Source organism: Canis lupus, chromosome 8, assembly GCF_003254725.2.
Source record: "Canis lupus dingo isolate Sandy chromosome 8, ASM325472v2, whole genome shotgun sequence".
Classification (NCBI taxonomy): Eukaryota; Metazoa; Chordata; class Mammalia; order Carnivora; family Canidae; genus Canis; species Canis lupus.
Window position 1 is genome coordinate 49,526,372 of NC_064250.1, and position 12,131 is coordinate 49,538,502.

General features: G+C 51.8%; 1 protein-coding gene across 5 annotated transcripts in view; it reads left to right on the forward strand.

Moving 5' to 3' along the window:
* ESRRB (estrogen related receptor beta) overlaps window positions 1–12,131 on the forward strand; it is a 115,007-nt gene that overhangs the window by 91,675 nt on the left and 11,201 nt on the right. For all 5 annotated transcript variants that reach the window (XM_035720022.2, XM_025443490.3, XM_025443489.3 and 2 more), the window contains 2 exons: window positions 5,127–5,237; window positions 5,687–5,848. In XM_035720022.2, the coding sequence (XP_035575915.1) occupies window positions 5,127–5,237; window positions 5,687–5,848 (273 nt within the window). The remainder of the gene's footprint in view (window positions 1–5,126; window positions 5,238–5,686; window positions 5,849–12,131) is intronic.

The following is a 12,131-nucleotide window of genomic DNA, read 5'->3' on the forward strand; positions in this document are numbered from 1 at the left end:
TGATGAGGGATGGGCTGTCCTAAGGGAGTGCGTTTCTGGAGGCTGGAAAAAGGACCAGACCCAACGATTCTTTTGTTTTCCTGAATGTGAAGGCTGCATTTGAGCTGGTGCATCAGATGCTTGGTGGCTCCCACGGGCTGGGTGCTGAGCTTGGGCGAGAAAGATGAAAGAGGTCCTTGCCCAGGAGATGCCCCTGGTCTACCAGGGGGATGAGCACACAGTGTGATATGAAAAGTTGCTGTAATAGAGAATAAGCAAAGGGAGCTCAAGATGGGCATGGCCAGCTCTGGGCGGGGTGGCGGGTGGTCAGGAAGGGCTTCTCAGTAGAGATGGTACTTGAACTGGGCCTTCCAGGGTGAATCCAGATTTTTTTTTTTAAGGCTTCATTTATTCATGAGACAGAGAGAGGGAGGCAGGGACATAGGCGGAGGGAGAAGCAGGCTTCCTGAGGGGAGCCTGATGTGGGACTCGATTCCAGGACCTGAGCTGAAGGCAGATGCTCAACCACTGAGGCACCCAGGTGTCCCTGAATCCAGATCTTAATTGCCTTTGGGAACAGTGCAGACAAAAGGGACATGGGTACATCACTTAGGTGGGGCCCAGCCTGTGGGGAGAGGGTCCCTGGGTTGGGAAGCACAGGCCTATACCTTGGGACCCCTCTACCCTAAATATAATAAAACCTGCCTGGGACAGTAGAGGAGGAAGGGAGCTCAGAAAGCAGTGCTGAAGTGGGCCCTTTCCCTTAAGAACCCACAGATTGTGGGCACTTAGGTGGCTCAGTGGTTGAGCATCTGCCTTTGGCTCAGGTCATGATCCCGGGGTCCTAGGATCGAGTCCCTCATCGGGCCCCCTGCAGGAAGCCTGCTTCTCCCTCTGCCTGTGTCTCTGCCTTTCTGTGTGTGTCTTTCATGAATAAATTTTAAAAATCTTAAAAAAATAAAAAAGAACCCACTGAATTTAAGAGTGGGTCACAACAGAGGGAAACAAGGACAAGGAGGCATGCATGTGAAGTTCCAGTGAATGCTGCCATGCATGCTGCTGGGAGTGATGGCCTCCCCTGGCCTACTGGAACCACTGCCAGTTTACAGAGCATTTTCCCACAGTGATGTCATTCTGTTGTCCCAAAAGCCATATTCGGTGAACAGAGTTGGTGTTACCATGGCCTCGTCGCCCCTGTACCTGATGATGAGACCGAGGCTGTGAGAGCCACCTGGGCCAAGGCCGTATGAGCCACGAGGGGTCAGGACAGGCCTGGGCCCTTGCTCATGGGATCCTGTGGGCTGGAGCCCTCGTGGATGTGTGGCTGGGACACGACCTGGGAAAGCAGGCAGGAAGCCTGGCTCATGTCAGGTAGCAGTTGGGGGCATAATCAAACCCAACAGACTACTTTTCTTCAGAAAACAGAATAAGCTGGTAATTGATGCGTGTATTGATTGGAGCCATTGACCATCATGCTGTGAAGATCTGAAGGAGAAAATTTAGAGGAAAGATTATACCCGCTGGGCCCTGGGGGACTGTACCCTGGAGTAACAAAGAGTGTGTACTGGCTCTTTTATTGGGCACGTTACCCAGTTGCTGGAGTCTCAGTGGCTCTTATTTATAAAATGGGGATAATGGTGCCGTCGTATATGCTACAGGTTACAAAGGCAACACGTAGAGAAAGTCCTGGATAAGTTAGCCTGTTCTCCTGATTATTCTTACTGTGACTCGCCAGAGAGGTGTCCACAGTGCTGGGGAAGAGTAGTAATAATAATGGTGATGATGTTAGTAATAGCTCTGGCTTTCTAAGCATCTGCTGGGCATTGGACACCACGACAGACCCTGGAATGGGACGGAGAGCAGAACCGCTGGCCGTAGTGGCGTCTGGTCAGTAGGGGAAGCCAGGGTGCTGTTGGACCCCTGGAAGAAGCACCCAACCCTCACGGGGGTCAGGGGGAGGAGGCCCATTGATGGATGCATCAAGACAGGTGCATCTTGAACACCCACTAAGGGCCAGGCCCTGTATCAGGACAGAGAACATTCTAGATGGAGGTAGTGACGGAGTGGCAACTGCCCATCCCCTTGCCTTGCTAAGGATCACCTGGCTCTTTCTTTGTTTTATTGAGCATTTCCCGCTCCTGTTGACAGCTGCCTGCGGTCGGATGGGCGGCCTGGAGGGGAGAGCAAGGCGTTGAAGTGGGGAAGGGGCTCATCCTGGACTCATCCTGGACTCCAGGCAGACCCCAGCGTGTAGTAGGTGCGCAGGACATGGGTGTCCTCGCCGTCCTGTGTGAATGAAGCTCGGCACTGTCACTTTCAGTCTTGCCAGCCTCCCAGGGCATGGGTGGGGGTGGGAGCTGAAGTCCTGCCAGCACTCGGGTCTGGGTCCTGCGCGGCGTGGGCCTCAGCTGCCCCCTTCACGGTCCGGGGCCCTGCTGGTCGGCGCGGCTGCAGTAGCCTGGAGTGGCCTTGGTAACAAGCTGACTCGGATTCCTAGGGGGCAGCCTGAGATTCTTGCATTGCAGACAAGGCCCCAGGTGATGCCTGGCCACAACGACACCCTTTGAGAAGGAGGGCAGCAGCCAGCAGGTGCCCCACCTGCATCCGCTCTGCCCGGGTGGTGGCCGCAGTCCCCTAGGCCCGTGTCTGCAGCAGGGGTGACGGCGCGGGTCCTCTCTGTCTCCCAGGGTCCTCGGTGAGGCCGAGCCTCAGCGGCTGACACCAGGAGCCTGCTGACCTCAGGAATGCACTCATCACTGGCTTTCTTCCTTAGTTCGCCTTCCTAACAAACTCTCCTCGCCTCACGGTCTGATCCTGGAGAACCCAAGGGCAGATGGGGTCCATTGCAGTCTGTTCCCCACCTCACCCCCCAACCCCCCAAAGAAGAAGGCAAGTTCATTAGAGGCCTCTTGGGAGGTGCAAGTTTCACTGAGAAGCCAGACAAGGCCCAGGGGAAGCTCGGGAAAGCCCAGGTGCAGCAGGTGCAATGGCCAGGACTGTGTGGCCTGAGGCTGCCCACCTGCCCCCACCAGTCCTTACCCTCTTGCTGTCTTGGGGACATTTGATCAAAGCTTCCTGTCATTGACTATGCCTGTGTCACCAGACCATGCTGGCCAGAGGGGGGCAAGTAGGAGGAACTGCCCCACTTGGATATCCATAGTGGGCATGGGTGCAGGCCTCCTATGAGATGACTCACACAATAGGGGAGGCACAGGTGGGATGCTAGGTCGAACCCCTCCCCCCCTTCCAAAATGCTCACTCCAGCCATGCTCTGCATCAAGTACAGGAGTGTCCATCTGTGGGGTAAGAAGGACACTACTGATGGAAACACTGAGCAGTGACTGGCCACGAAGAGACTGTCCCCTTGGGCAGTCTGGCCTGGTGGCCCTGGAGGAGGAGGCGATCTGAGCCCTTAGCTGGAGGCCCATGGGCCTGGTACCATCAGCCTCCTCACCTCAAGTTGCTTTAGGGCAACTTGCAGTAGAAGGGCTGCTCCCTCCCATTCTGTAAACAAAGCGATCTTACTTTGCATGGCTCCTGTTGCTCTGGGGAACTTCCTCTCTGTCCCCAGGGGCGGAAATGTAGTAGCCGGGAGTTGTAAGAAACTGCCAGAAAATCACCCGTGGCATGAATGGGATCCAAATCCTCATTCCATTCAGTTACAGTTAATTCCTGCCTTCTCCTGCCTCTCCCCAAGAAGGGCCGGAACTGATAGGACCGGAGGCCTCCGCCACCAGCAACCAGGAGGACTGTCAGGAGGAAGTGGCGGGGAGCAAGTGCCAGGCAGGGCCCCGAATGAAGATCAACTGCTGGGGCTCTGTGAGGGTGGTGCTGTTGCCCTTTGGGGAAAGGAACAGGAAGTTGAACTTGGCCTGTCACTTCAGAGGCCGAGGTGGCCACCAAGTTCTCCTCCTCGCAAGACTCTGGCTCTGACTTTTGATGCGTTTTAGTCAAGGCCTGTTTCATGGTAAGGTGAAGGGAGCCGGCTGCTCTGCTTCCTTGGAGCTAGTTTGTTGGAGCCCATCCATTTTTCAGGTTGGGCGCCATAGATTGGTGGCCAGTCCGAGCTTGTGTGCCATTGGATGAGGAGGCCATTTGAGGTCCTGTCCACCCTGGGAAGGGTGCCAAATGGCACCAACACGTCTGTCTAGACAGCAGGAGCTGATGGGTGGGTGAGTTTCTGGAAGCCATATAAAACCAGGGAAATAGCACATCTCTCTAGGATAGGGCCTCACTCCTGGAGAGGGATATTAGTGTGAGTGGCCACGATTGCATTTGCACCTGCTCCTGGGAGACTTTGAGGTATTTATTTTCCTCGTATGGCCAGGACCACCTCACCTGCATCCCCATCTAGGAGCATGTGGCCCAGGACTGCGAACACTCCTGCCTTTTTTTTTTTTTTTTTTTAAGATTTTCTTTATTCAGAGGGAGAGGCAGAGACATAGGCAGAGGGAGAAGCAGGACCCCTGTGGAGAACCCAATACGGGACTCGATCCTGGGACCCCAGGATCATACCCTGAGCCGAAGGCAGATGCTCAACTGCTAAGCCACCCAGGTGCCCCCACACCCCTGCTTCTGCTGCCCTGACCAATCCTCACCTTCCCTCTGTTTTAGAAGACAGACTGTAGAACTCCATCCTATAATCTCTGAAGGTGGGATCCAGAAATTAATTATTTGTAGTGAACACCCATCAGGATGCTGCTTATGTGAAAAGTTTGAAAATCCTTGTTTTCATTCTTTTTGAGGTGCCTGCCAGTGGCAGAGATTCCTTTCCTCTCTTGCAAGCTAATTCAACACTCCCTGGATTCACAGCAGATCTACGATAATGAGTCTTCCATCCCCGACTCCTAGAGGAGTGCTTCTGTTGTGCTTTCCCTTTGGAAACAGTAGGACTGGAGAGCTCAAGGTTGCTCGGGATAAGTTTCAAGAGGATGCCAAATCCAGAGACGGGGCCAGGCCCTGGCAGCTGGGATGGGCCATTACTATCAAGACAGTTGTTTTAGGATTGTCTGACTCCCTGGCTTGAGACTGGCCAAGGGGCAATCCGAAAGGCATCTAATCATGGGGTCCAAAGCCAGTGTTGACAAGTTAGTGGTAACACCCAAATATTGGACAACCTGACACCTTTTCCCTTTCCTCCCCAACAGGTGTACGCCTTGACCGAGTGCGTGGAGGCCGCCAGAAGTACAAACGACGGCTGGACTCTGAGAGCAGCCCGTACCTGAGCTTACAGATTTCTCCACCCGCTAAAAAGCCATGTGAGTGCCTGGAATGTCTGGCATCCCTTGGGGCAATGCTACCTTCCCACTGCTGGTTATGGGACAATATGGATCTTAGTGAGGTCGGATTAGTGCCTGGCTTGGTGTTGGGTGCTTTGGGCTTCGTTCGGATGGCCTTTCCATGGGGGATTTACAGAATATGGCTCTAAGTGAAGCATGATCCTAAGAAGACATGGGCCCCAGCATCCAGAACATAATAACCCCATGCCTCCCATTCAAAGCATGTTCCTCTCCAGAGAATTCACCAGCAGCTTCCCTTGGAGGGACATTTATCAGTAGCCCAGCAAGTTTGTAGAGTCAGAGAAGGAAGGGAGATGACCTCCTAGGACTCCTCAGAACCCGAATTTTCTTCCTAAGCCATCTCAGGCTCCACCCCAGCCCCTTCCTCTTTTCTCCAACATTTACATTTCTTCTCTGGTCATTGGCAGTGACCAAGATTGTCTCCTACCTGCTGGTGGCCGAGCCGGACAAGCTGTATGCCATGCCTCCCCCTGGCATGCCCGAGGGTGACATCAAGGCCCTGACCACTCTCTGTGACCTGGCAGACAGGGAGCTCGTGGTCATCATTGGCTGGGCCAAGCACATCCCAGGTGAGTCACGTAGGGCGGGGGGAGGGTAGAGCCAGGGATGCTCAGCCACTGTCCCCACTGCTGTGGTTCTGATGCGTGGGAGCCAGGACCCAGGTGCCATGTTTTCTTCTGCACTCCTTTTCTTTCTCTGTGGAATTGGAGGTGAGCAGGTGTTGGAAGGTCCTTGTAACATTCCTGAACTGCTAGCGGCTCTTCAGAACCAGTTATCATTCTAGAGGGGTGATGATTGCATCTACAATAGGTAAAGATTCAAAAGCAAATTTTTTTGAATCCTTGAAGGCTGAAGGCATTTCATAGTAGACCTTATTGGAAATGTGCTGGGAAACAATGCAGGAGAGAGTTGAGTCTCTTGCTTCCTTTAGAGGCCAGGGGACTGGAGTGGTTAAGAACATGGGCCGGGGAATCAGACTGGGATTCAAGTTCTGGATCTGTAGCTTACTGGCTGTGTCACCCTGGGCAGGTCACCCGAGCCCTCTGTCTATAAAGAATACCAGCAGTGCCTCCTTCATGGGCTTTGATGTGAGGATGAAATGTGAATAAGAGTATGATGCATGGAACACGCTAGTGTTCATTGCAGACTCACTATTGCCACGTGCCTGAGGATAAGGGAGGCCTAGCTTTTAATAGGCAGCATGGAAAGTACATGTAATAAATATGTTTCAGGTGATACAGACTTTATTTACTGTATGTGGCCCAAACCCATCTATCAGCTTCCTCCTTGTGGATAAATGGTGGAAACTGATTTTTAATTCTATTTTTGTAGATGCCAACACCCACATTTTTTGCATTATACACTTGTTGGGGAGCTTTCTAAAGCCTGTGTGGTTTATTCCCTCTATGGTTCTAACAGCCTGTCCATAGTGTGGTAGAGATATCCTGTTTTCCTCGGGGAATGATCACCATGGACTTGGATTCTCACTGGCTATGTGACATGGGGCAGTTTATCTTCCTGTCTATAGATCCTTCTCGTGCTTGTCACCAGCTCTGAAAAATGAATATGGCATGCATGGTGATGTAGCAGAGGTGCCCTAGACTTTAGATGCCACAGTCCACAGTGGATTGGGGTGAGTCAAAATGTCCCTATATAAGATGTGCGTGCATAGCCTACAGGAAGGCTTCCTGCAGACAGGGGCTTGGGAGGCGATGCTCGTGTCACTCAGCCAGAAGAAAGCGTAGAATTCCTTCCGCAGGGACTCCCTGGTGGCTGGCCCCTGGCATTCTGACTCGGGGTGGACTCCTAGTGGAGTGGGGGATCTGAGCTGGCGCACCCTTACTAAGGAGCTCAGGTTCTTGGGATTACACACTCAGTAGTTTTGAATCTGGCCTGTGCTGATTCAGCACAGATGTGGGGTCAGGCCACTGCTTAAGACACCTCAGCCTGGATTGCTCCACTAACCCAAGGCCAAATCTGGTACACGTCCCCCTGCCCCTCGCACCCTGCCCTCCCTGTTACCCCACGCTCCTCCTCCACTGTATCCCAGCAATGGCTCAGGAGTGGCTCCTGGCGGCCCCCCACGTCACTGCTTCCTTCTCCTGCCACCAATTCCTTCAACACCTCTGAGCAGAGGCGTAGAACCTGGAGGCACCTGTCTCCCATGCACCCATTCTTCTCCCATGTCCTCCCCCCACCCCCAGCTCCATCTCCCATCGGTGGCCACCAGGAGGGCAGTAGGCAGAGTGATTGTTAGGGTCACAGACTTTGTATTCAGGCAGACCTGAGAGCTGATCCCAGCTCTGTCCTTACGGGCCTTGCAAGGGATCTCATTTTTCTGAGCTTTAGCATCCTTGCCTATGAATTGGGGATCATAATAGAGGGTACAGCATACTCATCCCAGCCCCCGCACGCAGTGGGTGCTTGATAAGTGGCAGGACCATGACCGTGTCATTGTCCTCTCTGCTAATAGTATGAAAAGCCTCCTTTCACGTCTTCATTTTTCCTTGTCCAAAGCTGAATTCTTTCTGATTAAAAAAATAAAATAAACATAGGGCCTCATTTGTCTGTCTGAAACACTAATTTGCCCTATTTTGCATACATTTGCATGCTGAATTATTTGGGCCTGACCTTCTTGTGTTTAAGGTAAAATTAATTAACAGTCTCCTGCCACTGCGTGTAAACCTCATATTAGGGCTGATGACATATCAGGTGCCTGATATATTTAAACTAATCGACTTAATCCCATCTCAGATTAGACAGAAAATTCACCTGAAATCCTGCTCATTAGCCCTTAGATAAGAGACGGAGAGAGAGAGCCAGAAAGGGAGCAGGTTTAGCAGAATAGGTGCAAGCCAGGGCCCCAGCCTGGGACTGGTGTCGGCTCCTGCTTGCCCTGGTTCCTGGACCGCAGGAGCACTCACTTAAGGCAGCTCAGGTTAGTGCCCAGGCCACTCTCCTTATGCACAGGAAACCGTATGTCATGGCTCAGGATGGGCTAGCCTTCAGTATCTGTCCAGAGCCTGGCACAAAGAGGGCCCTTCAATACTTGCCTTGGCACGCATTGATTGAGGTTTTTTTTTTTTTTTTTTGATTGAGCATTAACTCTATGTAAGGTCTCTTGCTAGAAGTTGTGCTGATAGAAAGAATTTGATTAGTTTCTGCCCCCAAGGACTTCATTTGGGAATAAGATGGATAATTTTTTAAGAAAACAAAATTATTTTTCATGGAAAATTCTAAACCTGCAAAAACAGACCGAATGATATCGGGAAGCTCCGTTAATGCTGCTGGGACCCCACAGCCCATCTCACTTCGCCTCTACCCCATGTCCTATCTCCTACCCTGAACACTTAGAATGCAGCAAGAACAACCGTGGGACAGAGTCCCCAGGCAGGAGGGACGCCAGGGGCTGCAGGGGCAGAGAGCAGAACCCGAGCAAGGTCATCAGGCCTGATGGGCAGTGGCCATGGAGGGAAAGGCCAGAGGGGCATCAGGGCGCCATGAACACAAGTTTTCAGGCCAAGCCCAGAAGCTGACCTATGCACACAGGCGCTGAGTGGCCCACTTGGCCAGGAGGGAGGATCATTTGAGCACAAACTCATTTCCCAGCAGCCCCACTCCTTTCACTCCTGTTTTTGAGCACAGAGGACAGTCACACCGGTGAGTTCCATGGGGAACTGGAGCTGATGGCAACTCACTCAGAATAATGGCCATTCTTTTTCTTTTTTTAAAGATTTTATTTATTTATTCATGAGAGTCACAGAGAGAGAGGCAGAGACACAGGCAGAGGGAGAAGCAGGCTCCCTGTAGGGAGCCTGTTGCGGGACTCGATCCCAGGACTCAGGGATTACAACCTGAACCAAAGGCAGGTGTTCAGCTGCTGAGCCACTCAGGTGCCCCAGTGGCCGTTCTTTTGTTCGAGTCCATCTGCAGTTGCCCTATGCCACATGCAGTCCTGCATTGCTCAGGGGACAGGCCCCAGTCTTTAGAGTGCCCTCCTCTTGTTCCCAGTGAATGACAGTTTGGAACCAGAGGCAGCAGCCTTTACGAGAGGGAGGGAATCCCTTGATGAATTGCAGCGTCCAGATGTTATTAGCTGGTTATCCCGCCACCCCGGGCGGCATGGAGGCTGCCCCAGCCAGGACAGCCCTGCCCGGCCCAGGCTGACAAGTGCACACCTCTGCAGGGGACCCCCCAGAGGCCTCCTACGGAGGGGTTCCTCAGTAGCCCGCTACCAGGTAGCCACCGTCTGGCTCCCACTGGGGAGGGAATGCCAGCGGCCAATGAAATATGGGCTGCCGAGTGACAGCAGCTGTGTCTGGAGTGGCCTCAGATCCTATAATTACATCTCCCTTTATTACCTCTGCTAATGGCCCTCCAGGTCGACAGAAACGATAATAAATTAACAGATTATGAACTCCACTTGCCACAAATTATATGCTTTTTTTTTTTTCCTTTCTTAAATTCTAGGAGCTCATGCTGTCACATCATAGGGGGATGGGGGCTCGGGAAGAGCCTGAATGTTATCAGATTAGTTGGTGCAGATAAAGCAACTTTGGGGCAGTGGCGGGGGGGTGGGGATGGGGGTGGGGGGACAGCAGAGCTCCAGGTGGGGGCAGCCAGCTTGGGCGGGGCAGGACCTCAAGGGGGCAGTACGTGGTGCCCAGGGGCCTGAGCCACACCAGCCTCCCCCAGCAGCAACCCCTGTGCCAGAATCACTAATTGCTGGATGGAGGAGGAGTCTTGGGCCCGGCACAGAAAAGCAGAAGTGGAGGGTGTTCGGCTGAAGGGCAGGGAGGAGTGCTTCAGCCCTTCGTTTGGGTTTAAGTAAAAGAGAGAATCTGTGCTTCTAGTAAAGATGTCAGAGGTGACAGAGGGATGGATATTAGGAGTTCCAAATCCCTCATCTTTCTTAAACATCCTTCTGGGAATTTCCTGTGCATGTATAGCCACTGTGTGCATGCCCGCGTGTATATCTGTGTGTGTGTGTGTGTGTATGCGTGTTCTCCCCCCCACCATAGGACCATTCTTGAACACTGTTTTACATCCTGCTTCCTTCATTTAATTATATCACATAGTAGCGCCTACCTTGCGGGAGGCATTGCACTGAGTGTTCCACACGTTAGCTCATTTAATCCCAACAGTGCCATGAGAGAAATAGTAGTAATATCCCCATTTTACAGATGAAAAAATGGGCTCAGAGAAGTGGATGTGCCCAGGGTCACAGGCCGTGGCCAGCAGAGCTGGGATTCCAGCGGACAATCTGGTTCTAACGTCTGTGCCTTATTGTTACATCTTCCTTACACTTTTGTGTTATCTTTCTACACCTGCCAAAACAGTTCTACCTCATTCTTTCTAGTGGCTTCTAATATGCCATTCATTTTAGCTAATAATTACATTTATATAGTGATTACATGTATCACATTAGTTACATTTAGGTTGTTTCCTGCTTGGGGTCATTACAGACCAATCTAACAAACACTGCTTCACATTTGTCTGTGTATTTAGGGGGAGAAAATCCAAGCAGTGGAATTGCTAGGTTGAAAGGAGCATGACTTTGGTTTAATGCTTGATTTGGTTTTATTTTGAGAACATCTTAAATCTGGACAGGTTCGAAAGCCAAAACTAGAGAAAAATGTGCACACAAAACCCTTCCTTCCATCCTTGTCGCTTCCCCCCTCCCTTTCCTCCTAGACCAGTTTTTATTTTTCATTTTCCCTTCCAGTGTTTTCTTTTTTCAAGTACTAGAAAACATCTGGGCTCTTTCAAAAATTAAAATATATCACCTATTCCCCCCTCCCTTGCACAAAATGAAGCAGCCTCTGTACTGCTCCATGCATTTGGATTTTCTTTTTTCTTTTCTTTTCTTTTCTTTCTTTTCTTTTCTTTTCTTTTCTTTTCTTTTCTTTTCTTTTCTTTTCTTTTCTTTTCTTCTTTCTTTTCTTTTTTTTCTTTTCTTTTTTCTTTTTTTCTTTCTTTTTTCTTTTCTTTTCTTTTCTTTTTTTCTTTTTTCTTCTTTTCTTTTTTTTTTTTGCATTTGGATTTTCAAAGCCCCTTCCAGCTCCCCTTGAAGCCGTTCAAGGAGGAGGAGAGGAGTCAGGGCCCGGGCCCACTAGCAGAGAGGTGGAGCCTTGGATGGTGGCACAAACTCTCGGAGGCGTCGTCTCCCTTCCTCTGCGTTTCCCCCAGAGGGCAGGCCAGTCTCTGACTCCAACACAACTGGGCAGAGGCGGTGAAATCTGAACTTGTGTCTAAAGAATGGAGAGGGTCTTCCTGAGTTCTTGGGGTCCATTGTCTTATCCCCTGGGAGTCAGGGCCCTGTGGCATTTGTTGATTCTATTGTGCTGGGGGATACCTTTGTCCCAGGCTGGGTGCTCGGCAGTCGGGGCCAGAAGATGGGTGCACACGGGGCAGCCCATCCCGGCACCCCTGGGTGCACTCACTGGCGGCGCTCTCACTGCCCCCTCTGGAGCCCTTCTCACCCTTCAGGGCTCACTCAGCCTCCCACACTTCCCGTGTGGGCCCAGTTCACCCGTGATGTGTTCTCGGAGCCCCCCCATCCCTCTGGCTCTTCTAACTGTCCTAACCTTGAGGTCACAGCGGAGCTCGGGGCTCAGGGCGTGCCTTTCCCTCTTTACTGCAGGCTCTTGCACCCGGGGCCTCGTTCTGGTTTGAGCTCGCCTTCTGTCCCCAGGGCCTGGTCCTTAGCAGGTGCCCAGGGAGGATTTGCTTAGCGAATGAAGAGAACCACACGGTTAATCCTAGTGGCGGTACCTGCGTGATGGGCCTCACAGGGGTCTTTCCTCCTTCCTTGCCAGAAGCCTCCCTCTTTGCCACCTTCCGATTCAATTG